Source organism: Sinocyclocheilus grahami, unplaced genomic scaffold, assembly GCF_001515645.1.
Source record: "Sinocyclocheilus grahami isolate Dianchi unplaced genomic scaffold, SAMN03320097.WGS_v1.1 scaffold1309.1, whole genome shotgun sequence".
NCBI classification, from domain to species: domain Eukaryota; kingdom Metazoa; phylum Chordata; class Actinopteri; order Cypriniformes; family Cyprinidae; genus Sinocyclocheilus; species Sinocyclocheilus grahami.
This window is the reverse complement of record NW_015506488.1, coordinates 137,690-165,601: the sequence shown is the minus strand read 5'-3', so window position 1 is coordinate 165,601 and position 27,912 is coordinate 137,690. Positions and strand designations below refer to the sequence as shown.

General features: G+C 37.9%; 1 protein-coding gene across 1 annotated transcript in view; it reads right to left on the bottom strand.

The window, feature by feature from the left end:
* Positions 1–5,795: 5,795 nt before the first annotated feature.
* Positions 5,796–27,912, bottom strand: part of LOC107569072 (glucose 1,6-bisphosphate synthase-like) — a 31,226-nt gene continuing 9,109 nt past the window's right edge. Inside the window, exons 4-14 of the mRNA XM_016255072.1 lie at positions 23,764–23,848; positions 22,849–22,932; positions 20,720–20,913; positions 17,463–17,501; positions 13,448–13,598; positions 7,274–7,371; positions 6,974–7,154; positions 6,699–6,792; positions 6,248–6,377; positions 5,963–6,152; positions 5,796–5,801 (exon numbers count right to left, since the gene is read on the bottom strand). Coding sequence (XP_016110558.1) covers positions 5,796–5,801; positions 5,963–6,152; positions 6,248–6,377; positions 6,699–6,792; positions 6,974–7,154; positions 7,274–7,371; positions 13,448–13,598; positions 17,463–17,501; positions 20,720–20,913; positions 22,849–22,932; positions 23,764–23,848 — 1,252 coding nt within the window. The remainder of the gene's footprint in view (positions 5,802–5,962; positions 6,153–6,247; positions 6,378–6,698; positions 6,793–6,973; positions 7,155–7,273; positions 7,372–13,447; positions 13,599–17,462; positions 17,502–20,719; positions 20,914–22,848; positions 22,933–23,763; positions 23,849–27,912) is intronic.

Here is a 27,912-nt window from a genome sequence, read left to right as displayed (position 1 = left end):
GTTTGTTCATTGGTTCCCCTTGATTAGTCTCCCCAGGTGTGTCTTATCTTGTTAAGCTTGTTGAGTGTATATATATATAGCCCTAGTTTTTCTTTAGTTCCTTGTGAGTTGTTGAATGGAATGGTTGTCTGTTTGCCAGTCATTCTGTTCTTTGTTCCCTTTGGTTTTTGCCTTATTGTTTGTTGTAGTTTTTCCATGAAATACCTGCACATAGATCCTTGCCTCTGCCTGTTTTCCACAGCTTCTCCACAACATTAGTTTATCAATGGCATGTCTCTTTGACTAGTGCATCTTTGATCCTATATTTAGTATAAGTAAAATACTTAAGTACTGTTAAAATCAGATACTCTAAGACTTTTACTCAAGTTGTTTTGGAATTGGTGACTTGTAACGTGTAGTGGAGTACTTTTTACTGTAAGGTATCTGTACTTTTACTCAAGTTAAGCTTTTAGGTACTCATTACACCTCTGGTTATTGAAGAGAAGGCATCGCTTATGAGTGGTTTTCCCGAAACTATTTTATTGATAATGTCACTTGTGACATTACACATTGTCACAAATGGCTTGTTGTGTGTGGGAAAGAGACAGAACGCACTGTCCACATCAGTGGATTTTCAAACTGCTTGATGTCAAAACCCCACGAATAGGCTATAGTAATACTAATGGTTTATGTCCTAAATTATAAAAGTAGCTATAACTTCTTACATGTAAAGACCCACTACAGTGAGAGGAAAATACTAAGCATAGTAAATGTAATACCATTCAAAAGTTTTAGAAAGCTGCAATTTTTAATATAACTAATATAAAATAACTGTTTTCTATTCTGAATATATGTTAAAATATGATTTATTCCTGTGTTGGCAGTCTGAATGTTCAGCATCGTTACTCCATTCTTCAGTGTGGTCCTTCAGAAATCATTCTAATATGATGATTTGCTCCTAAGGAAATTTTTATTTTTATTGTCAATGTCGAAAACAGTTGTGTTTTATTTATGTATTTTTTATTCAAGTAAAGATATCATTTTTTGTACAAATGCATGTATTAAACATTACACCAATAGCAAAGAAGGAAAATAGAATAGAATAGAATAGAATATATTCTTTTTTGTCATTGTTTAAGGAACAATGTAAAACCATTTAGCAGCTCTTCAGAATAAGCAGTATAAACAAATGTGGAAGATAAAAACAGACATATATTAGAAAAATATATACAAACTATAAGCATATACAAACAAATTAGCAATATAGTCAAGTGAAGACATAAATACAAATGACCAAGGCATAAATACAAAACAACAATAAGATTAAATACAAATATAAACACAGTGTGGTAAACAAATGAGGTAGTGCAAAGTTAAATAGTGCAATGGGATAATATAGTGGGCCAGAGATTATTGCACTTCTTACTCAAGTAGGAGAACATATGACGTCCAGGGTGACTGGTGTCTTTTAAAATCCAGTTGGCCGCCTTCTGCAGTCGGTCAGTGTAAATGTCAGTGAGTTTGTGTAGTGATGTGCCAATGACTCAGATGTGCTCAGGTGCTCCCACTACCCCCTGCAGGTCCTTTCTGTTCTCCTCTGTGCAGCTGGAGAACCACACAGTGCAGCACTAGGTTAGGAGGCTCTCTATGGCTGACCGATAGAAGTTGGTCAGCAGATTTTGAGGAAGGTTGGTGTGTTTTAACTTCCTGAGAAAGTAGAGTCTCTGGTGGGCCCACTTGCTGAGAGATGTGTTTTGACCAGGTGAGGTCAGCTGAGATGTGCTGTCCAAGAAATTTAAAGCTCTCTACTCTCTCTACCTCCTCATATGCAGAGGACGGAGTGCTCACTGCAATCGAACTTAGACCATCTCCTTCAGGTAGACTCGGGATCGGTATCCTGGTGTGCACACACGAGTCCAAATGACAGCTTTTATATTAACCATTTTTCAAGTGAACTGTTCCCCATTTTGAAGTAACCTGCCATTGTGAAACCCCCCTAAACATGCGTAATCGTTTTCAAACACCTCCGATTTCACAGTCTTCACTAGGATGCGAAAACTGCGTTTTCAAATTTATCCACTTTGAAGAACATTTTCTAAAAGATCCATTTACCTTCCGTGTTGCTGTCGGTTGGGGTGTGTGTGTGCCTACTTAACTATATTTTGAGGACAAATTTGTAAACAAAAGTGAGCAAAATCTGACAAAATCGCCCAAAATCTCTCAATTTTTTTTAAATGTGAAAATGCAGAAAATGTTCTATGATGGCTAGTTTTAGGGTGTTGGTTAGGTTATAAAATGTATAACTATCTGTATATAAAACCTATAAAAGTCTATGCAATGTCCCCATTTAGATAAGTAAATACGTGCATGCCCCCCCCCCATAGCGCGAGAACTAGGGGTGCTGAGTGTGCTGAAGCACCCTCTGCTGACAGCTAGGAAATTTAGGATGATATAACTCAAGTTTTATTTATTTTTTTATTTTCCACTTTTATTCATAAAATTGTTAAAAATATGATTTCATATTTATATGTTGTTTGTGAAAAATAAATATATTCCAAAAGTCGATCTGGTGTGAGTGACATGAATCGAGTGCAGCATTATTCATTCAGGCCACGTCGGCATAGTGCTGAGGTTGGCTGATGTTGTCAGCTGACAAATCGCTCCAACCACTATCATCCTCCTATTAGTCCGGATATATTTATGTGGCATTATTGCTCAGAAAATATGCTCAAACTGCTCGCAAGCATTGCGATACAGCTAAATACAGCATGAAAATTTTGTATATGTTATTTCTATTTCATCTTACCTGCTGCTTCCTGATGATGGACACTTCGGATATCCTAGGACAAATCCTATCCGAGGATTCTCCGGATGAGATTCAGGATCGTTACACCGAAGACCTCGATGCAACCCAGCTAGTGAGATGCAGCTCTAGGATATCAGCGAGGAATCCTTTCCCCATTAACGAATGGTCAAAAGAAAGTATTTTGTCCACCTCGTACTCCCTCAATGTACATGCTCCTCTGAATCTGAACCATGATCAGCTCTTGAACTTTTTACAAGAAGTCTATCAAGACCCGCAGCGCCCATCTACCAATGCAGTACCTTCTCCCATAGGAACCCTATCTGACATGGATAACAGGATCCAAGCGCTGGAATCACAACGCTCATCTTCCGCACCTCGGGTGACGTTTGACGGGCAGACTTCCAGCTCGACATCAGACCGTGCCCCTACTCCCGACTTGGCTGCTAATCTTCCTAGAAGATCTCTTGGATCCAAGTTACCTGCACTTCTACAGGAGTGCCTTTTTTCCCCCAAGCAGTTGCCATTTCTCCCCAACTGTGTGCTCAAATCCTGTCAGGTAACAACATCAACTTAAAATATTAAAATACTGTTATGCACAGAAACTAACAAAAGAAAGATTGTGGATTGTGGGGCTATATCAGTCATTCTCAAAGATAATGACCCAAGACTTACTAAAAGTTTAACAATGGACAAATTTAACGTTGCTTTCGGTGTGTTCAAAGACATTATCTGTGAAGTGTATTCAGACAGGAGAAAGGAACTAGATACTTATCTAGCTATCATGTCGGATCACGCCATGTCTTACGGAGGCACACTATTTTACGAATACCACAAATCGTTTTCATCTAAAGCAGCAATGTATATACAATGTGAAAGTTAAACTTCTCTGCTATAATTTCAATGACAATGTCTGTACTCGTTATATTGGTGCAAAGATGAGTAGTGGTGATATTTATTTTGTACAACATTTGCAACTGCTTTTTATCACTTAATTAAAAGCACCACAAACGTCTCAGGTTACTTATGTAACCATGGTTCTCTGAGGAGGGAACGAGACACTGCATCTTCTAGGGGTCGCTATGGGGAACGCCTCGTCGTGACCCGTGTCTGAAGCATACATTGAAAAACACCAACTCGTTGGCCGGCGACAGCCATGACGTCACTACCGGTGCGTCTATAGTATAAATAGGCGCCGGGAGCTACACATCATTCACTTCTTCGTCTGAAGCTTACGTCCGCAGCATGGTAAGAAACCTAGAGGACGCAGTGTCTCGTTCCCTACTCAGGGAACCATGGTTACATAAGTAACCTGAGACGTTCCCTTTCATGGGAACTTCGAACTGCGTACTCTAGGGGTAGCTATGGGGAACGGTATACCCACGCCACCATGCTGAGGGGAGTGCAAGCCAGAACCATGGCGAGCACTAAGTACCAACTCTACCATATTGCTATGGGAGTCGCCCCTGGGAGGCATGGCTGTCGCTGGCCAACGAGTTGGTGTTTTTCAATGTATGCTTCAGACACGGGTCACGACGAGGCGTTCCCCATAGCGACCCCTAGGGGACGCAGTTCGAAGTTCCCATGAAAGGGAATTAAAATTATATCATGTTATAGAGACTATTGAACAGACGTTTAGAAGTTGATTTTACATTTTTAAATTTAAATTAAAATTAAGCTATGTAAACACTTGCCTTTTTACAACGCTATATATGTGTGTCCCATCAGGTAATGAAAAGTTTGACACACACTTGTGGTCTTCATTCTCACTTGAACACTTTGGCCAAATACAGGAAATACGTCATATAAGTTGTCAAGTGGTCAAGTGCAAAGACTGCAAGTGTGGGTATTTGGACAAGGCAATTGATAATCCCGACTCAGGAAGGAGATTGCCAATTTTGGGGCAAGTAACCAAGATTGAAGGCAAAGAGATGCACAGCCTGACCATCACATGTAAATCCATGGTAGAAAGAAATCATGAGCTACATACTTCCTCGGACTGGTTTCCCCCACCCAGGACAAAGACCAGGCTCCTTCTAGACCTTTTGACCTTTTTGTTCCTCACAAAGCACATCGTCACGTTCACAGTCTTTTACATATGTAGATGCATCTAAAATCATCTTAAAAGGACTTATAAACGAATATCAGTCCATTGCACATCATAGCATGCATGTCACCCACACATTTGTCTATAATGTTCTAATCACTCATTGTGTATGTATTTTTAATAACTATTGAATAGCTTAAGGGTTGATATTCATGTTAAGTATGTGTGTGTTTGACTCTTCTTGCTTGAAACGTTTCTTCCAATCAATTATTTGTCAAATGTGTCATATTCTTGTTATAGAAATAATGTTCAAATTATACTCTGCAAGAGCGGGAAAATACGTTGAATATAAATTCAATGCACACAGACTGAAGTAGTTTAAATCTTTGGTTCTTTTAATTGTGATGATTTTGGCTCACATTTAACAAAAACCCACCAATTCACTATCTCAGGCTGGGGTCAAGGCATCAAGAGCCACCACACACAGACGTGTCAAGGAATTTGGCTACAGTTGTCGTATTCCTCTTGTTAAGCCACTCCTGAACCACAGACAACGTCAGAGGCGTCTTACCTGGGCTAAGGTGAAGAAGAACTGGACTGTTGCCCAGTGGTCCAAAGTCCTCTTTTCAGATGAGAGCAAGTTTTGTATTTCATTTGGAAACCAAGGTCCTAGAGTCTGGAGGAAGGGTGGAGAAGCTCATAGCCCAAGTTGCTTGAAGTCCAGTGTTAAGTTTCCACAATTTATTTAATACACGAGTTTCACAATTTGAGTTGAATTACTGAAATGACATTCTAATTTGATGAGATGCACCTGTATATGAACAAGAGGTCTAGATGTAGTGGCATTATTTTTATGTTGCAGTTGTTCATAAATTCCTATGAACATGCAATACATGTTTGACCACAATCAGAAAGAACTCATCACCTGAAAACTATGCAAAAACAAAATGTAAACAGACTCATCGATTATCTCTGGTGGAAAAATAGTATTTACAATTCACACATTCACAATAGAACAGAAGAAAGGATTTCTGTCTCATGTGCTCATTATAGCTAAAATTCTCTTTTGCCAAATGCTGTACACACTTCTTTGACTTAAAATCAAGAAACATAAAATAACTGCTTTGACATACACATTTTTTATCAGGCTGACTGCTGTCATAACCAGTGGTCACATCTCTGATGTGTGTGATGCAGTAGTCACCACATAATTCTGGGTAATCACCCGGACCTCCAAAATTGTGCAGGCGGCTAAATATTCTATGAATAGTTAAAGGGTCACTGCAGAGGACATAGGATGTTCTGGAAACGTGATAGCCATAGCTGGGGTACAACAGTGATAATTATTAGGTTGATCATTATTAGGTACTTAAGAAAGAAAAATAAAAAATAAAAAGAGTAGCAGAAGAGATACTCACATTTCATAAATGTTGATTAACTGTTGGTTCAAGGAAAGATTTTTGGTGTGCAGATAAGCAGCCATCTCAGCCACAACAGTTGCTTTACTGACTCCATCCTTATCAAGAACCATGTTTCCACACAAAAACCCTGGCATCAAAATAAAGGATGACACATAACGTTATCATTCCTCTACATATGCTTTTACTCTCAAGTTGATGAAAATACAACCCCTTATACACTTCAAAAAAATTGTGTGACGTATTTCAAGGTGACACAGGAAAATATATCGGATTATGAAAAATCAATCAATCAAGATTCTACTTTTGTGTTCCAAAGAGGAAAGTAAAACAGATTGATGATGACAACATTTTTGAGTGAATTATACAAAATATCCCACTAATTTACAGAATAAACAGGGCAGTCAACAGCATTGCTTGAACTTGTTTGTCTGCAGTTAAATGTACTTACCAATGGATTCTTCAAAGGAAAAAATGACTTCCTTTCCTGTTTTTGTTAATTCGTGGATTCTTTTTCCAATCCATTTGAAACCAGGCAATGTTTCCTAGGATGAACGGGAGCAAAGTAAAAATACCAAATTTCAGTAAGAACTTAAACTAAGTGGCCTTGTATTTTGTTTAGCAAACAAAAATCTACATTTAGATCATAGTCTATATGCAAGAATAACAAAGCACTCAAGGCATTTTGAATCTTAGTAATAACTTCAAATTGAGACTTGAACTAACCTCAAAATGAAAGCCTTCTATGCGTGCAAAGGCATTAAGTATTTTGGAAGAAACAGTGGTGGCCAGCATGTATACTATCTCAGTATCTGCTGGGTCAGGATGTGCTTCCTTCCAGTTAAACAACATCCACCAGCCAAGCAATGCAGCCAACTCATTTCCCGTGAACACTTTCCAAACAAAACTGCCCATAAAAAAAACCATAGGACACAACTTGATTCAAGAGTTCAGAAGTACTCTTCAGGAGAATTGATACTGCTGCATTTTACTGCTGAGGGTTTTAATGAGCATAAGAAAACCTACTTGCCATTCCGCTCTGCAACTGCCAAGCGGTCAGCATCAGGGTCTGTTGCCACAACAATATGGGCCTCTTCCCTCTCAGCCAAATGAAGGGACAGCTCCTATACAAAGTCAATGCAACACAAGTCAATGGTCATGTCATGTCAAGTAACCTTTATTTATATAGTGCTTTATACAATACATATAGTGTCAAAGCAGCTTTACAGAGTTAAACAGGAAAATAGTGTGTCAATAATCCAAGAGGACAATAGCAAACAGTCAATTTTCCAGTTAAAGGGATAGTTCACCCAAAAATGAAAATCATGTCATTAATTACTCACCCTCATGTCGTTCCAAACCCGTGAGACCTTCATTCATCTTCGGAACACAATTTAAGAAAATTCTTCTCTTCCCTGTCACTGTCTGCTGGCATTCATGATAGTACCACGACACATGCGTGTGCATTCCTCTGCTTGTAAACAAGAGCATGCGTGTTCTACTTCAGCAGCATTACACACATACATCATGGTACTCTCGTGAATGGCGGCGGACAGTGACAGAAGAGAAGAGTAGAAGAGAAGAATTGTTGACTAAAGTCATTATTTTTGTTTGCTTTGTTCACAAAAAGTATTCTGGTAGCTTCATAAAATTACGGTTGAACCACTGATGTCACGTGGACTATGTTAACAATGCCCTTACTATGTTTCTGTGCCTTGAATGTGGTAGTCCCCTTGCTGTCTATGCAGGCTTAGAAAGCTCTTGTCTTTCACCAAAAATATCTTCAATGTTTTCCGAAAATGAACGAACGTCTTACGGGTTCGGAACGACATGAGGGTGAGTAATTAAAGGGCTGGTTGATTATGATTTAACATGAACTTTAGTTAGTGTGTAATGTTGCTGTTAGAGCATAAACAACATCTACAAAGTTATGACACTCAGTGTTCAATGCAAAGACAGATATTTTTATTTTAAAGAAATCACTGTTTAAGGACTACAAAAAACATCTGGTAGGGATTACAACGAGCTACTTCCTCAGTTTGTGACATCACCTAACCCTGATGTGTACATAAACCGCGCCCCCGGGAACACGCAACTACCCGTAATGGAAAGGGGGCGTGATGTTTCCGGACATCGTGCACTAGGCCTCCACACTGAGCCTGCTAACCAATCAGAGACTATTGCGTATTTCTGAGGGAGGGGCTTCATAGAACCAGGAACTCAACAGACCGTTTTGACAAGAATGGAAACAGCGATGTAGAATAATGGGAACAAATGTAAAAGTAAGGTTCTTTTTTTTTAACAAAGCAGGAATACATGTTACACTGCACCCCATAAATACAATCAAGCTGTTGAAAAAAGCTGATCAACCACCCCTTTAATGACAGAATTTTCATTTTTGGGTGAACTATCCCTTTATAGTCAGTTCATCGTTGATTCAGTCATCATCAAGCTCAGTTCAGTTCTCTTCAAATTGTGTCTGTGCAATCAAGTGCACAATGATGCCAAAAATCAAGTCATGTCTGCATAATGACTTAGTACAGTATTACTTTTTTTCCAATGTCGTGCCATAACCAAGGGGGTCTAAATATATATGCTCCCCTGTTTGCAGCTATAACAGCTTCCACTCTTCTGGTAAGGCTTTACACAAGATTTTAGAGTGTTTCTGTTGGATTTTTTGCCATTCATCCAGTAGATCATTTTTAAAGGCCAGGTACTCATGTTGGACAAAAAGGCCTGGCTCGCAATCTTCATTGCAGTTCATCCTAAAGGTGTTTGATGCAGTTGAGGTAAGGCCTCTGAGCAGGTCAGTCAAGCTTTTCCACACCAAACTTATCCAACCATGTCTTCATGGACCTTGCTTTGTCCACTGGGGCACAGTCATGCTGGAGAAGCAAAGGGCCTTCCCCAAACTGTTCCCACAAAGCATTGCATTGTCCAAAATGTTGTGGTGTGCTGAAGCATTAAGATTTCCCATCACTGAAACGGGCCGAGCCCAACCCCTGAAGACAGGCCCATACCATTATCCCTCCTCCACCAAACTTTACAGTGGGTTCAGGCAGGTAACATTCTCTTGGCATCCGCCAAGCTCAGACTTGCACATCAGACTGCCAAACAAAGAAGCGTGATTTGTCCCGCTAAAGTACAAGTTTCCACTGCTCCAGAGTTCATTGATGGCATGCTTCACACCACTCCATTTGATGCTTGACATTATATTTGGTGATGCGAGGCTTGAATGCAGCTTCTCGGCCATGGAAACTGTCAGGGAGCTAACCCATGACCATTTATGAACTATGGGCATGTACCCTCATAACATACACACACACACACACACACACACAGAGCAGGTAGCATTACACGGTCTGTTTGCCGGCATTGACATCTGTAATGTTTGACTCAGACGAAGCGGTGTAGGATGTGTTTGGTGTGTGTTGAATTAATGTGCGTATTATGTTCATGGGGAAGTCTGTACATGTTCAATGTGTTGTGTGATTTAGCCAGTTAACATAACGTGACCAGCATGTATAAGTTCTGTTTATACCAATACTCATTGTACAAAAAACCATAAGATTATTCATGATGTTAAAACATTTATTTGATAGTTTATACAGATTAACAGATATACTTACTAGCAGTGAAACATCAGTTGCCAAATCTGTGCTGTATAAACCTTGAGGTATTTAGACCTGGTATTCGTGTCACCTGAATAGACCGGTCCATGTTTTCTTGAGGTCAGTATAAGGGTCCATACAGTTGCAGTGAAACAAATGTATTTCTGGGTGGTCTTTCATGCTTATGTCTTGTGGGTTTAAAACTGTATTGATATTCGGGTTTTGTATGTAGTATGTGTTTGTATGGCTAAAGGTTTTATATGGTAATTGTGCCTGGGCTTACCCATAGAGTGGTACGCTCCCGAGGGCGGGGTTTAGAATGTAAAATGCCGCAAGAGATGTGCTCTGGCGGCAAGGTTGGCATGCTTGTGCTCTTGTTCGATTCACAATGGCAGTGAACTGACTTTTTAAGATTTTGATTGTTTCGTTTTTGTAATATGTCTAACTTGATACTGGGGACCTTTGTCACCGATTGCACAATAAATGCACCTGCAATGGGACTTTAGTGGACTGGTTACTTTTTACCCCGGCCGCAAAGGGGTAAAAAGGCTGGGGTAAACAGAAACCCATTTAATGAATCTTCTGCAGCACAGTTTTTGTACTGATATTAACACCAGTGAACGTTTGGACTATGAGTGCTGAGGCGCAGAGTGCTTAAAATACTCAGTGACCCCGCTCTGTGATTTTACATAGTCTTCCGATTCATGCCCGAGTTACTGTTTCACAAACTGCCTTACTGCAAAGGTGTCATCCTCTCACAGTACCATGCTTGAATTCACTAAGCTCTTCAGAGGCCCATTTCAGAAAGGAGGTTAAGTGAAAACTCTGAGTATGTTAACCCTGAAATGAGGGAAACTCTGGGTTTTCCGTTTCAGAATGGAAGGATTGTCAAACCCGAGAAAGCAAGTTAAGTCAAGTCCGTTTCTGAAAGAGAGGTAACTTATACTCAGAGTCAGTTACCATGGTAACTTACTCTGTGAACCTAACCTGGTCGGGAGCAGGTTTTCTTCGTTAAACCCAAAGTTTATTCGGTCTCCCCTTTTTTAAAACGTAAGCAATGTTTAAATACATCATTCATTCATTCATGCTGCAAAAACGCTTTTCCTAAGTATTTTGACTGGAAACAAAAAGACAAAAATACTAAGAAAATATTTTTTTGCAGTGCTGGTACATTCATTCATTGCACATATTTTCATCATGCAGACACTCTGAAAGTGACAAAAAAATGGCATGTCCTCTTATACGGAATCCTTTAGATGAGGATACTACATTAATTTGTAGGGAGTTACATTTACATCGGGATATGATTATTTAGATTTTTTGCCATATCTGCATGCATATTTATTTGAGCAGAACCATTTTTAAATGGTAGTTTTACATATAACATCAGGGATGCAGAGCACATTAGTAAGGCCACTGTAAGCAGAGCGATGAGGAAAGTGTGACTCGCTCTGACGCTCTTTATGAGAACTTTTGTGTAGTTTTCCAAGCACAAACCCATCAAAAATGAAGCTGATTACTTTATGGAATGGAAGGATGCCAGATGGAAGGGTAGTTCGAGATATATGCCTTAACCACCACCACAGCTGTTAAATTTATTTGGTCATCTTTATTTATTACTTTAATACAAAAGCATCAATTATTCTTTCTCCTGTTGGATTTGTAATATTCTTCCAATACTTGGTATTGTGGCCATCTTCTTCATCCGTTCTTCATTATTTTGTTGGCTGAGTAGAAGTCAAATGTTAATTTCATTACTCTAATTAAGAAATGCAACAGTTTGGATTAGAGAACATTTAATTATGTGAAAACAGCATTAGACTACGTTGAAAAAGCTGCAGCGCACTGAAATAGACACGGAGTGATATTTATTTAATAAGTAAAATGTTTGTTAAGTCATGTAGCCTACACTCATGAACCTTTTATGCTTAAAGCTTTACCTGATTGAATGGTTAGCTGCTTTTTGTTTTAGTTTTTTTTGCCTGTGGGATACCATGAAAATTAATATTAGTTCAATAACTTACTTTTCTACCAGTTTTTACCTTTGATATTATAACAGTGATTAAGAATTATAGTTACATATTCACTTGGAAGTATGCAGACGTCTTTTTGTCGGCTGCTGTTGCTAGGGCTGGGCGGTATGACGGTATATATCATTACCGCGGAATAAATTGTCTATCGTTACAGATTTTGCTATATCGTGTATTCTGCAGTATGCAAATATATATGTATAACATAGTACTACTTAAAAGTTATATTCACCTTGGAGTGACAAGGAAACATGCATGAATGAGAAAATAAAGAGTGGGACGCACTTGATAGCTATTAAGTGCAATAAGCAGTGAAAAAGTACTCAATGCGGTGCTCGCGCTGACTGACAAACCCACAGAGAAAGCACCTCTCTCAGACAGCATGCGATCTCCAATTTGGGACTTGCATGATGTTTAATAAAGCTATTAAGCGTAATAAGCAGTGAAAACTAACTCAATCCGCTGCTCGCGCTGACTGACACACAGCCTAAGCTCATGCACTGAAAGCCCCTCTCTCAGACAGCATGTGATCGCAAAAACAGATCTCTTTCGTGCTTGAATGGTCAAATATGCACAACTGTCATGGTATCCCACAGGCAAAATAAAAATAAAATAAAAAGCAGCTAAACATTGTCAAAATGCCCGTCGTGTGGAGTAATCACATAAACACAGATACTTTATTTACATTTATTTAACACATAACCAACTAAGTATATCAGTATATTGGATCCGTGCAGTTGGTCTTAAAGGGACAGCAGTCTAATTTACCTGCTGCTGTCTGTCATTAATGTTAATCACTCACTGCACTTTACTGAATCACTTTTGGATCTTTAATAAGAATCAGTTCATGTTTGATTCACACAGTGGAATAAGAATCAGTTCATGTTTGATTCATACAGTGAAGACTATGCAGTGTTTTATTTATACTCTTCATTCAATTTATGTAAAATTTCCTTCTACATGTTGAATAAACCTACTGTAGCCTACCATAGCTGAATAAATTAAAAGTTTATTTTATATAAATTTGTGTTATTGTGTTTGTAATTTGCTTCTTTTTCTTATTTGTATTAACAAATAAAATTGCTATATCAAGATATTGTTATCGTGAAATAAAATGTATCATACCGTGAAATAAGATTTTGGTCATATTGCCCACCCCTAGCTGTTGCCATGGTGAATCATAATTTCGAAGCTCCATTGATCATGGCTTTTCATAGTCATGGTGCACACGCTAAACTCGACTCTGAGTAGGTTGTCTCTAACTCAATTCAGCTGTTCTGAACCCGACAACACCCATCTCAGGGTTAGTCAACTCAGTGTTCAAGTTTCAGTTGGCTGAACCTCCTTATTGAAACGGGCCCCAGAACAACCCATTTGTTTTTGCTTGTGTACACAGACTGCATGGCTAGGTGCTTGATTCTATATACCTATGGGAATGGGTATAATTGAAACACCTGAATTTAATAATTAAGAGGTGTGTCCCATACCTTTGTCCATAGAGTATATATTATATCTTATTTTATCTTTATATATAAATCTTTCGAGACTGATAATATTACCAAGACTGATTCTCCTTCCTCTGGGTTAGGACAACTGACAGTGAAAAAATCTGGATCTGGATCTTTCTGTTCTGGAACAGGGATGGGAGGTGGAAAGCCAAACTGCTGAAAAGCTCTCTGGACATAGTTGTGACCAACACCATGGAAATTAGTGCACAGACTTCAGGGGAGACTTTGCGTTAAGCTCTCTGCAATGAAATAAGAAAAACATTTAAAATAAATAAATAAAAAACTTATTGATTTGTGCTAAAACTTCTAAATTTGTGAAGTAATGCATTTTAAAAAAAGTGATCAAAAATCAAATAACCCCCTATATGTTAAAACAAATACTTAATTCTCAAGGCAAACAGAAAATGACAAAGGATAGTTCACCCAAAAATGAAAATTACCCCATCATGATTTACTCACCCTCAAGGCATAAGGTCCAGTGAGAATATGCTAGTCTCGCAAGAACCAAGGTTTGTTTACAGTAGCAAAGGAAGCAAAGTTTCCTTTGTTAACAAAAGAAAACCAGTCTCCTCTTGGCTTATATCGAAATCCTCCAAAATTCTTCTTTACAAATCCTTGTTTTGCACTTCTAATTTGTGACCAGTGTTTTGTTTTGCTCTCTCCTCTGCGCTTCTGCATTTGTCACTTCTCACCGGAGCTTACACTACGCCAACGTCCTACTGGAACGCCACTCTCTTGTAAATGAGTGTATGAGAGTTAGTGGAAGCTAGAGATTATGGTTTAAAAAATTTTAAAGCTACAGCCCGTAAGTTGTCTCTTTGTCGGCATCTCTGTTTGAAAACCTGCAATTGCAGCTGTGTGCGGAATTATCTTCCTTGCGTGGGTTGTGCACCGGCATGGCTCCAGCGTGGATGAATCTAATGTTTTGAGGAGTATGTGTGGCAGTCAGTCACCGCGCCGGTATGGATATTGTACTTTGCACTCACAGATTCTAGCCTGCGTCTTGGAATATATGTCTCAAATAAGCATTTTCACTGGATATTGTCATCTGAACAAGTAACAAGTCTGCCACATTTGTTCTGACCAACTGAGGAAAAAAGCATTACAATAAATCGTGCTACCAATGGTGATTTAATCTAAATTAGCTCATATCACATCAAACCGTGCAAATTATTATTATTGTTATACTTTATTCTCAAATTGTTAATGTTAACAACATCAGCACTGCGTGAGTATGAGTATAGTGCATATAAGCGAGTAGATTTCAATTTCTGTACAGTCTAATTTCTAATCGTCATACCACTCGAATTTCATATTAAGAAATTATTTTAACCCAAAAAGCAAATTATGCTCCCTTCGAACTGGTTTTCTTTAAAATACAAATCTTGTGTAATCCCAGGCTATCTGTAATCAGAAGCACATTTAAAACTGGAATATAATTTAATTTCTTTCACATGTGTTTCATAAACACACAATTCTTTCTGGATTACAATCCGCCATCAAAATTATACATTGAATTATTCTGGCTGCTGTGAGAAAAGGCTATAAAAGATCGGCCACCTGCATGATCCTCACATGCGATAGCCTAGTAGCCGGTACAACTTCTTTATGTTTACAGATGTGACGTAATGACGCAGTGCTATGCTCGAGTTTCCTGCGAAAACCTACCCGTACCACTCAATTTAGAAAACAGTATTATAAGCTGACCGTTGTGAATAGGGCTAAAATAAGGCGATAGTTTCGAACACTGGCTGGTTATGTACTTGCTCAAATATTGATTTCACATCATTTTTAACCAAAAAAAAGTTACAGACTTCATCTTTAAATATAGACATTTTTCTTACCATGATGCATCGATTTGCTTCAGGGGGCCTATATTAACCTCTCGGAGCCGCGTGGAGCACTTTTTATGATGGATGGATGCAGTTTATTGGACTATTGAATATTACCACCCATTCACTTCATATTATAAAGCTTGGAAGAGCCAGGACATTTTTAAATATAACTCTGATTGTATTCGTCTGAAAAAAAAAAAAGTTATATACACCTGGGATTGGTTGAAAGAGAAGCTTGAGTAAATCAGGGGTTAATTTAAATTTTTGGGTGAACTATCCCTTTAAGATGATTGTTTATCGATCATTATAGATCAGGGATCCTCAAATCTGGCCCACGAGATCCACTTTCCTGCAGAGTTGAGCTCTAACCCTAATCAAACACACCTGAGCATGCTAATCAATGTCTTCAGGATCATTAGAAAATCACAGGTAGCTGAGTTTGATCAGGGTTGGAGCTAAACTCTGCAGCGCATTGGACCTCCAGGGCAAGATTTGAGGAACTAGTTCAATAACTTACTTTTCTACCAGTTTTTACCTTTGATATTATAACAGTGATTAAGAATTATAGTTACATATTCACTTGGAAGTATGCAGACGTCTTTTTGTCGGCTGCTGTTGCTAGGGCTGGGCGGTATGACGGTATATATCATTACCGCGGAATAAATTGTCTATCGTTACAGATTTTGCTATATCGTGTATTCTGCAGTATGCAAATATATATGTATAACATAGTACTACTTAAAAGTTATATTCACCTTGGAGTGACAAGGAAACATGCATGAATGAGAAAATAAAGAGTGGGACGCACTTGATAGCTATTAAGTGCAATAAGCAGTGAAAAAGTACTCAATGCGGTGCTCGCGCTGACTGACAAACCCACAGAGAAAGCACCTCTCTCAGACAGCATGCGATCTCCAATTTGGGACTTGCATGATGTTTAATAAAGCTATTAAGCGTAATAAGCAGTGAAAACTAACTCAATCCGCTGCTCGCGCTGACTGACACACAGCCTAAGCTCATGCACTGAAAGCCCCTCTCTCAGACAGCATGTGATCGCAAAAACAGATCTCTTTCGTGCTTGAATGGTCAAATATGCACAACTGTCATGGTATCCCACAGGCAAAATAAAAATAAAATAAAAAGCAGCTAAACATTGTCAAAATGCCCGTCGTGTGGAGTAATCACATAAACACAGATACTTTATTTACATTTATTTAACACATAACCAACTAAGTATATCAGTATATTGGATCCGTGCAGTTGGTCTTAAAGGGACAGCAGTCTAATTTACCTGCTGCTGTCTGTCATTAATGTTAATCACTCACTGCACTTTACTGAATCACTTTTGGATCTTTAATAAGAATCAGTTCATGTTTGATTCACACAGTGGAATAAGAATCAGTTCATGTTTGATTCATACAGTGAAGACTATGCAGTGTTTTATTTATACTCTTCATTCAATTTATGTAAAATTTCCTTCTACATGTTGAATAAACCTACTGTAGCCTACCATAGCTGAATAAATTAAAAGTTTATTTTATATAAATTTGTGTTATTGTGTTTGTAATTTGCTTCTTTTTCTTATTTGTATTAACAAATAAAATTGCTATATCAAGATATTGTTATCGTGAAATAAAATGTATCATACCGTGAAATAAGATTTTGGTCATATTGCCCACCCCTAGCTGTTGCCATGGTGAATCATAATTTCGAAGCTCCATTGATCATGGCTTTTCATAGTCATGGTGCACACGCTAAACTCGACTCTGAGTAGGTTGTCTCTAACTCAATTCAGCTGTTCTGAACCCGACAACACCCATCTCAGGGTTAGTCAACTCAGTGTTCAAGTTTCAGTTGGCTGAACCTCCTTATTGAAACGGGCCCCAGAACAACCCATTTGTTTTTGCTTGTGTACACAGACTGCATGGCTAGGTGCTTGATTCTATATACCTATGGGAATGGGTATAATTGAAACACCTGAATTTAATAATTAAGAGGTGTGTCCCATACCTTTGTCCATAGAGTATATATTATATCTTATTTTATCTTTATATATAAATCTTTCGAGACTGATAATATTACCAAGACTGATTCTCCTTCCTCTGGGTTAGGACAACTGACAGTGAAAAAATCTGGATCTGGATCTTTCTGTTCTGGAACAGGGATGGGAGGTGGAAAGCCAAACTGCTGAAAAGCTCTCTGGACATAGTTGTGACCAACACCATGGAAATTAGTGCACAGACTTCAGGGGAGACTTTGCGTTAAGCTCTCTGCAATGAAATAAGAAAAACATTTAAAATAAATAAATAAAAAACTTATTGATTTGTGCTAAAACTTCTAAATTTGTGAAGTAATGCATTTTAAAAAAAGTGATCAAAAATCAAATAACCCCCTATATGTTAAAACAAATACTTAATTCTCAAGGCAAACAGAAAATGACAAAGGATAGTTCACCCAAAAATGAAAATTACCCCATCATGATTTACTCACCCTCAAGGCATAAGGTCCAGTGAGAATATGCTAGTCTCGCAAGAACCAAGGTTTGTTTACAGTAGCAAAGGAAGCAAAGTTTCCTTTGTTAACAAAAGAAAACCAGTCTCCTCTTGGCTTATATCGAAATCCTCCAAAATTCTTCTTTACAAATCCTTGTTTTGCACTTCTAATTTGTGACCAGTGTTTTGTTTTGCTCTCTCCTCTGCGCTTCTGCATTTGTCACTTCTCACCGGAGCTTACACTACGCCAACGTCCTACTGGAACGCCACTCTCTTGTAAATGAGTGTATGAGAGTTAGTGGAAGCTAGAGATTATGGTTTAAAAAATTTTAAAGCTACAGCCCGTAAGTTGTCTCTTTGTCGGCATCTCTGTTTGAAAACCTGCAATTGCAGCTGTGTGCGGAATTATCTTCCTTGCGTGGGTTGTGCACCGGCATGGCTCCAGCGTGGATGAATCTAATGTTTTGAGGAGTATGTGTGGCAGTCAGTCACCGCGCCGGTATGGATATTGTACTTTGCACTCACAGATTCTAGCCTGCGTCTTGGAATATATGTCTCAAATAAGCATTTTCACTGGATATTGTCATCTGAACAAGTAACAAGTCTGCCACATTTGTTCTGACCAACTGAGGAAAAAAGCATTACAATAAATCGTGCTACCAATGGTGATTTAATCTAAATTAGCTCATATCACATCAAACCGTGCAAATTATTATTATTGTTATACTTTATTCTCAAATTGTTAATGTTAACAACATCAGCACTGCGTGAGTATGAGTATAGTGCATATAAGCGAGTAGATTTCAATTTCTGTACAGTCTAATTTCTAATCGTCATACCACTCGAATTTCATATTAAGAAATTATTTTAACCCAAAAAGCAAATTATGCTCCCTTCGAACTGGTTTTCTTTAAAATACAAATCTTGTGTAATCCCAGGCTATCTGTAATCAGAAGCACATTTAAAACTGGAATATAATTTAATTTCTTTCACATGTGTTTCATAAACACACAATTCTTTCTGGATTACAATCCGCCATCAAAATTATACATTGAATTATTCTGGCTGCTGTGAGAAAAGGCTATAAAAGATCGGCCACCTGCATGATCCTCACATGCGATAGCCTAGTAGCCGGTACAACTTCTTTATGTTTACAGATGTGACGTAATGACGCAGTGCTATGCTCGAGTTTCCTGCGAAAACCTACCCGTACCACTCAATTTAGAAAACAGTATTATAAGCTGACCGTTGTGAATAGGGCTAAAATAAGGCGATAGTTTCGAACACTGGCTGGTTATGTACTTGCTCAAATATTGATTTCACATCATTTTTAACCAAAAAAAAGTTACAGACTTCATCTTTAAATATAGACATTTTTCTTACCATGATGCATCGATTTGCTTCAGGGGGCCTATATTAACCTCTCGGAGCCGCGTGGAGCACTTTTTATGATGGATGGATGCAGTTTATTGGACTATTGAATATTACCACCCATTCACTTCATATTATAAAGCTTGGAAGAGCCAGGACATTTTTAAATATAACTCTGATTGTATTCGTCTGAAAAAAAAAAAAGTTATATACACCTGGGATTGGTTGAAAGAGAAGCTTGAGTAAATCAGGGGTTAATTTAAATTTTTGGGTGAACTATCCCTTTAAGATGATTGTTTATCGATCATTATAGATCAGGGATCCTCAAATCTGGCCCACGAGATCCACTTTCCTGCAGAGTTGAGCTCTAACCCTAATCAAACACACCTGAGCATGCTAATCAATGTCTTCAGGATCATTAGAAAATCACAGGTAGCTGAGTTTGATCAGGGTTGGAGCTAAACTCTGCAGCGCATTGGACCTCCAGGGCAAGATTTGAGGAACCCTGTTATAGATCATTGTTTCTTTTATATATATATAAAAAAAAATGTGTCAAATGTTTGCATTAGTACTAAAAGTAAACCAAATAACATAGGATGCCAATGCCAAGTAAGTATTATAATTTGTTTTGTCTAGCATATTGACAAGAAAAAAACAAAAGTACTCTTAATTTGTTTCCTTGAAAAATTACTTCAATGTTTAGCAATGGATAGTTAATTAAGAATAGTTCAATTTAAAAGCATTAAATGAAATGTATTAATATTTAAGTTTTTAAATAAGTCAATGGTGAAATGCAATTGTGATCAAATATAATTGTGAAATTTCACTGGTATTGGTATCACCTAATGCAATTTTGATATTGTGAAATATTTAAAAAGAAGTATATCATATTGAGGGGGACAAATGATACAAGGGCACCTCTAATAGAAATTATTTTTAAAAGCCTGATATATAAGCTTTTTTTTTTGGTAATACAAAGGTTCTTTGTAATAGACAAAAGGTTCTCTAGAACAGTGGTTCTCAATTCCAGTCCTGGGGTACCACTGCTCTGCACATTTTGTATGTCTCTCTTATCTGACACCCTCGGTTAAGTTCATGGATCACCCTCCTAACGAGCTGATGATCTGAATCAGGTGCGTTAAATAAGGAAGACATACAAAATGTGCAGAGCAGTGGCACCACAGGACTGGAATTGAGAACCATTGCTCTAGAACAGGGGTGGCGAACGTCGGTCCTGGAGAGCCGCAGCCCTGCAGAGTTTTGCTTCAACCCTAATCAAACACACCTGAACATGCTAATCAAGGTCTGAAGGGTTACTAGAAAGCTACAGGCAGGTAGATTTTAATTAGGGTTGGAGCTGTACTCTGCAGGGCTGCGGCTCTCCAGGACCGGAGTTCGCCACCCCTGCTCTAGAATATAAAAAGACACTACACACTCAATGTCATATAATGCTTTTTATGACACCAAAATGCTTCTTTTAAGAATACTTCACTGAGAGTTTTCTTGGGAAAACAAAAATTATTTGTCATTGTTTCGTCCTAGCACCTTTATTTTTAGTAGTGTACATTATAAAAAAATTTAAAAAACTACCAGTACTCGCTCTTAGTACAGGTGAGAGACTGCACCTGTGGAAGCAGATAGTGTTTAGCTCTTCCATGTACCAGCGGCAGACGTCCTCCAGAGGGTCTCTCCGTAACAGGCTGCTTTCAACTAGGTGCTCATTCCAGGACTCGGGCCAGGGTTCAGTATTCTCCTCAATGCAATGCAAGATCTCCTTATCATGTGGAGAGGAGATCTGTGCACCATTGTGCCAGTAAACCTACAGAAAATCCACAAAGCTGAATCTGATAAATTGAACATCTTAAGGCTGGAATACACTACACGACTTTTAAAATCTGAACAGATTTGAAAACACTGGGGATCGTACACTTACCGACTTGTGATAGTCACAGAAGTAAAACTGGCCGTCATACTAAACGACTGACTACCAGACTTTAAAGTTGTTCAGATCACAACAAACTCACACCTTGTTTCTATGACATGCATGAAAACAATGTGTTCAAAAATCTGCTGAAAATATAAAACATCTTTGATATCCTCCGACTGGATGGATACAAAGTCTGAAGCTAAAAAAAAAAAATCAAGAGTCTGTGACCATCATGCACTATGTGATTTTCTATGAAATCTATCAACTCAAATCTGCAGACTGGCTCTGACTTTCAGCAACTAGCGTCAACTTCTCTAGACTTTAAATCAGCGGAAAATCGGGGCAAAAATCGTGTATTGTTTTCCAGCCCTTAGACTCACTGTTCTGAGGTATATACAAGACATACTTTAGCATGCTTATGTTATGGTTTTTCCTTTGAAATATCAATGATATTAAACTACAGCCCCTGGCAGCAACAATAAAAATACATATATTTGCACTGTGTTACAATTCACATTCTGAAACAGACTGTTTCATCTCCATAACATATTAGCAGCTTCAAAGTGATGAACAGGAACATAAACTCAACTATGAAGACAATTCATTATTATTTAGCTGAAGTCAGCTCAGTGCTGGTTCGGTTCAGATAGGGCTACACAATGAATCATATTTTAATCGTGATCATTTTACATTTTGACTTCAAATGAAAAAAACGAAACTTTTTTTTTTGTCAGAAATAAATATTTCATAACATTAAGTTTTGCAACAGGAGCTGGAAATTCTGTATTACTGTTCAAAGGCTGCATTTATTTGATCAAAAATACAGTAAAACGTTATTGTTAAATATTTTTACAATAAAAATATTAAAAATAAAAAACTGTTTTCTATGTTAATATCTTTTCAAATGTCATTCCTGTGACGGCAAATCTGAATTTTCAGCATCATTACTCCAGTCTTCAGTGTCACAAGATCCATCAGAATGAATTCTAATATGCTGATTTGCTGCTCAATAAACATTTCTTAAAATCAGTTTTTGCTGCTTAATACTTAGTATCACTCAATATGTAATTAGTAGTGGAAATTGTGATACACTATAAAGCCCATTTAGCTGGCTGGCCAGGTAAGTTTCAGTTTAGCCAACTCTGGGTTTGAAATGAATTGTGGGTCCGTCGCTTCGCGTTGGGTCCATTGCTTCAGGCAGAAGTTGAAAACTTTAAGCGCCAACGCAGGCGTCAGCCAATCAGATCGCCTTATGCAAATATCCTAGCGCAGACACTAGCCAATAGCGTTCATGCAACACCAGAAGACTAATGTGATTGGCTGTTGTCCCTATGACAGTCGCGTCAGCACCAAGCTTCAGAAACGCTCTCTGTCAAGCGTTAACGCTGTGAATGGGGTGTTAGAAAACTTTTAATGAGGAATTTATGTAGAAAATAAATCTACAAAATAGTCCACCTAATTGTGTCATCATTTACTCACCCTCATGTCGTTCCAACCCTGTATGGCTTTCTTTCTTCTGCAGAACACAAATAAGATATTTTGAGAAACGTCTCGGTGATTTTTATGTCCACACAATGAAAGTCAATGGCAACAAACTGTTTGCTTACCATCATTCTTCAAAATATGTTCTTTTGTGTCCCACAGAAGAAAGAAGGTCATACAGGTCTGGAACAACTTATGACAGAATTTTCATTTGGGGTGTTATATTTTATTGTCTTTTTAGCCCAAGTGTATTTTCTTATTGTAACGAAGGAGAATGGCCTTGACAACTGAAAACTTTAGACAATTTCATAAATTCATATTAAAATAGGATTAGCAGATGCTCACCTTGTATCCATTGTCCTCTTTTCTGTTATGAGACGCAGTGATCATGACTCCAGCTGCAGCTTCATACTTCATCACAGCATATGGCTGGAGGACAAAATGATGGAAATACAATTCACAGGATTGGAGTTCCAGTTTGTTCATTATATTTGCTCCTAAATATCTTTCCCAAATAACAACAACTTGAGAAAGGTATTTTAGTTTTTCTACATACTAGTCAAGTCAAGTCAAGTCACCTTTATTTATATAGCGCTTTTAACAATACAGATTGTGACAAAGCAAGCGTCCTGGAGATGTCCTGGAGATGTTGTCCGACATGAGCTCCGCCCCGACTCTGCTGGGGTGCAGACCATCAGCGCGAAACAGCCTAGGACGCTCCCAGAAAAGATTCCAGTTGTTAACAAAGAGCAGTTTCTGTTCTTTACACCATGACAATAACCATTCATTTAAAGCAAAAAGCCTACTGAACTTTTCGTGTCCTCGTCGATACGTGGGAAGCGGTCCTGACACGATGATCGTCGTCGCAGGTGTCTTTTTCACCGTCTCGATCAGGCTCCTGAAGTCCCTCTTCAGCGTCTCCGTCTGCCGCAGCTTGGTGTCGTTAGCCCCCGCGTGAAGCACGACCGCTCCGGGGCTCTCGTCACCCTTCAGGATCGCGGGTATCTGCGCAGGAACATCGAGAACACGAGCACCAGGGAAACAGTGAGTGTGCACTTTACCTTCAGCTAACGTAGCACGGACGTGCCGGACGATGGAGTCTCTGATGATCACAGCGTCGCGTTCCGTCTCGCGGAGGGGAGCGAAGCGGTTCCGGGTGGAGATCTCGAAGACCGGAGGCGGCGGAGGGGGAGAGGTCGTCGTAAATTACTACTGTAATTTAAACGCATAAAAAAATAAAAATCTTTCACATGTTCTTACCACAAATGGGGTAGGCACATATGTAGAGAACAGATAGACAGCGATATCTTTACAAAGCATAACAGCTGCAGTCAACCTTGCAAGTCTGCAGAGAAAAAATACATATTTTTTACACTGTTACACAGATGTGAACATGATTCTGAAATAAACATGATTCTGAATAAGATGTTAACATGATCCAAAGTTCCTCTCTTTTATGGACATTGGCTTAATCTGAATAACATAATTGTGTTTCCATAACATAAATAATCTGAATATCATTAGGAGTGCTCCGATATGTCCGGCACGGGTAAAAAAATTAATTATAATGCTGAAGGCGAGGTACTGTACAATTCAGATTTCTTTATTTAATGACTAACAAAGTAATTTGAAAACTTTCTGTGAGATGTAATTTGAGAAGTCTTGTCAGTGTTTAAACCATTCAGCACTTGCACACTCAAAGCGCACACACACATACAGCTCACAAAATCAGGCTTGCCCCTTGTGAAAACTATTGTGCAGCAACTGCCCCATTGTAAAAACAAAAATGCACTGCATGATCAAACATTTAGGTGAGATAATGCGTTAAAGTCCTAATGGTTAGAGAGTCGGACTCATAACCCAAAGGTTGTGGGTTCGAGTCTCGTACCGGCAGGGATTGTAGGTGGGGGGAGTGAATGTACAGCGCTCTCTCCCACCTTCAATACCACGACTGAGGTGCCCTTGAGCAAGGCACCGAACACCGAAAGTGTTCACTGCTGTGTGTGTGCACTTAGGATGGGTTAAACGCAGAGCACTAATTCCTAGTATGGGTAACCATACTTGGCCATGTCAGTAAACTTTCAGTTCATGTGATCTTCATTTGTTGGTCTTTGTTTGTTGTGTAGACCTCTATTTAAACATCTTAGCAAATAATCTATTAATTATTTGTTCATTGCAGTACTCAATCTAAAGTGGAAACTATTCGTCATTTGCAAATGTTTATAAATAACAAAACATTAATACCTTTATGAGCAGTCATCTCAATGGCAAAAAGTGTCCCGAAAGACCTGAATTTACCCCATTCACACATCTTTGCTAATCATTTGTTCAAGTTTTTGCAATAGCCAAAAGTAGTCTAAAGTTGAAACTATTCATAATTTGTACATTTTTATAAACTATTACTAATCATTTAGTATCTTTATGGGCATTGGACTTTTAGCTATTGTAACAAGGTTTGTGTAAAGGGTGGCTGGTTAAGTTTAGTTAAATGCTTGCTAAAGACAAAACAGATTGTTATTTTGGTGCAAAAAAAAAGTTTTTATTGCCTCAACACTCACATTAGTATACTACTCTTCAGTATATCATTAAACAGGATATTCATTCAATCATAAATAAACAGGGGAAAACAAACTTGTTAATTAATCAAAATAATATAATATAAACAGATTAAACCGTGTTCCCTTATAATGATCAAATTGACCCCTGTACAATGTTGACCACTTAACCAACCCTTAAACCTACCCATACCTGTCCCCAACCTTACCCGTATTACACCTCAATAGCAGCAAAAGCTTTTAATCACTTTATAACATCTGTTAAAATCATTTGTAGATTTTCAATAAGTGCTTGATAATATGGAATTGGAAGTTTAATTACATGTTTTATTTTTATTTTATAATGATTTGTTTGAACAGTATCTAATGTTTAATAAGTTTATTAGCAAACAATAAAGGGATACTCCACCCCAAAATGTAAATGTTGTCATTAATCAACATTTGATTAACCCCCCCCCCCCCCTCATTTCATTCCAAACCCGTAAAAGCTTCGTTCGTCTTCGGAACACAATTTAAGATATTTTGGATGAAAACTGGGAGGCTTGTGACTGTCCCATTGACTGCCAAGTAAATTACACTGTCAAAGTTCAAAAAGGTATGAAAGACATCGTCAGAATAGTCCATCTGCCATCAGTGGTTCAACCGTAACGTTATGAAGCGACGAGAATACTTTTTGTACGCAAAGAAAACAAAAATAACGACTTACATTTTCTATGTGTATTTACGCTTTGATATGAATGAAAACAGCGCATCCGTGCAGCGCAGTTGACACAGAAGAGTGTACGCTGCTTGCGTTCAGCGGATATTCTCCAAAATGGCACTACGGTGATGTGGAGAGACACAGAGGAGACGAATTGTTGAATGAAGTCATTATTTTAGTTTTCTTCGCGTACAAAAAGTATTCTCGTCGCTTCATAAAATTCAGATTGAACCACTTTGGATGGATTATTCTGACGATGTCTTTCATACTTTTCTGGACCTTTACAGTGTAATTTACTTGGCAGTCAATGGGACAGTCACAATCCTCCTGGTTTTCATCCAAAATATCTTAAATTGTGTTCCGAAGACGAACTAAGCTTTTAGGGGTTTGGAACAACATGGGGGTAAGTGATTAATGACTACATTTTCATTTTGGGGTGGAGTATCCCTTTAACAAGCACATTATCACACGTTTCTAACTCTTTGAATATATATCAACTAATGCTCCATTAAGCACTATATAGTGTTTGTTAATGATTTATTAATGAAAATTATTATAAAGTAAAAAAAATAAAAAATTGTTATATAAAAAAAAACATACACGTTTCAGGATAAGAGAGCCAGACAGAATTTACATGTCTTGCAACTATACCTTTAATTAAAAACTGATAAAGACTGAATGAAATTGGTCACATACTATATAGGATTGGCATTATGTTACATAAGCCATCTTCTAGTTCTAAAACTCTGGTATGTACAAATCAACAGATAAAATACTAGCCTATAATAACAGGCCTATTTAAGAAAGAACATGCTATTCTGTTGATGTACATTAGGTATGACATATGTCAAATTATAAACACAGTAGGGCTGCAACAACTAATCGATAAAATCGATTATTATCGCTAATGAAAATCATCGACAGCGATTCTCATTATCGATTAGTCGGGTGTGCCCACAGTGCACGTCCAACTTCAGCCGGTCGCATCAAACTAAAGCACTGAATAACGCATTTCTATGGACAAAATGCATTTAAAAATAGTGGAGGAAACAGAATGAGCTCCTGTAGAAAAGGTACATGATCCAAGCTGCCCAAAAACATGAGAAATCTTTATTTTAAGCTTCAAGCTGATGCATTAGCGTAATGCTTGCCCTGTCAGACACTTTGACAGATACGTGTGTGCATCCTCAGCGCAAAAAACTTTCAGTTAACGGTCATATCCTTATCTGTAAATTACACAAATTCACACGAGCCTTTCCATTTTTGCATAATAGGTTTAAAAGTCAACATGCAGTGCGAGTAATTTATGAGAATAAGAACTGTGAAGGGACATCAGCGTGTGATTGTAATATAAATGTCAGACGCTTTTACAGGATAAAGAAATGACGGAGACGGACTGTGATCAAAGTGCAGGCAATGCGTGTTCATGCAGAACATTACTATGATTTTATTCGTCTTTATTATCTTTATTATTAAAATTTTCGATCTAGAGATTTAAACTATATTCACTAAATAGCCTACAGTGATTAACAAATTTATTAAAACAAATTTATGTAAGGTTTTTAACCAATTTTGTAAGGTTTGTGCCACTGCTGCTCTTAACTAACAGTATTGGTAATTATCAAAATCATTTTTTAGCTTTCTGTATTGGTTAGTTCTCCAATATGTGTAAGCTCTTTAGTAACAGTAGTAGGCTATTTCTAATGCTAGAATATAATTATTGCTGTTATCTATGAAAGAAAGGCAGAAAAAAATTGTCAAGTGCTTTATAGTGTTTTTTTATTCAGATACCCAATTAGTCAAAAAGTACATAAACAATGCCAGCAAGCACGCAAGCTGTTATCAAAGGCAAAGGAGGCCATTTTTGTTATTATGTGAATAAATACTATTTAGTCGTTTCGGTTTGTTCTTTGCCCAATAAATGACAATAACATTTTTAGATTTAACTTTTTTTTTTGACAGATTCCTAAAATATTTGTGTTTTCTCTATTATGACAGGTGGTCTAATAAATTGTTAAGCACTGTATGTTTTCATAGCATTCAGTTGGCACATTTGTTTGAAGAACATTGGGCAGAATGTGGAATTAGAGTGTTTTTGTCAATAAAATTAAAATAAAGAAAGTTTTAGATCCGATTAGATTCCGGGGGGTGGGG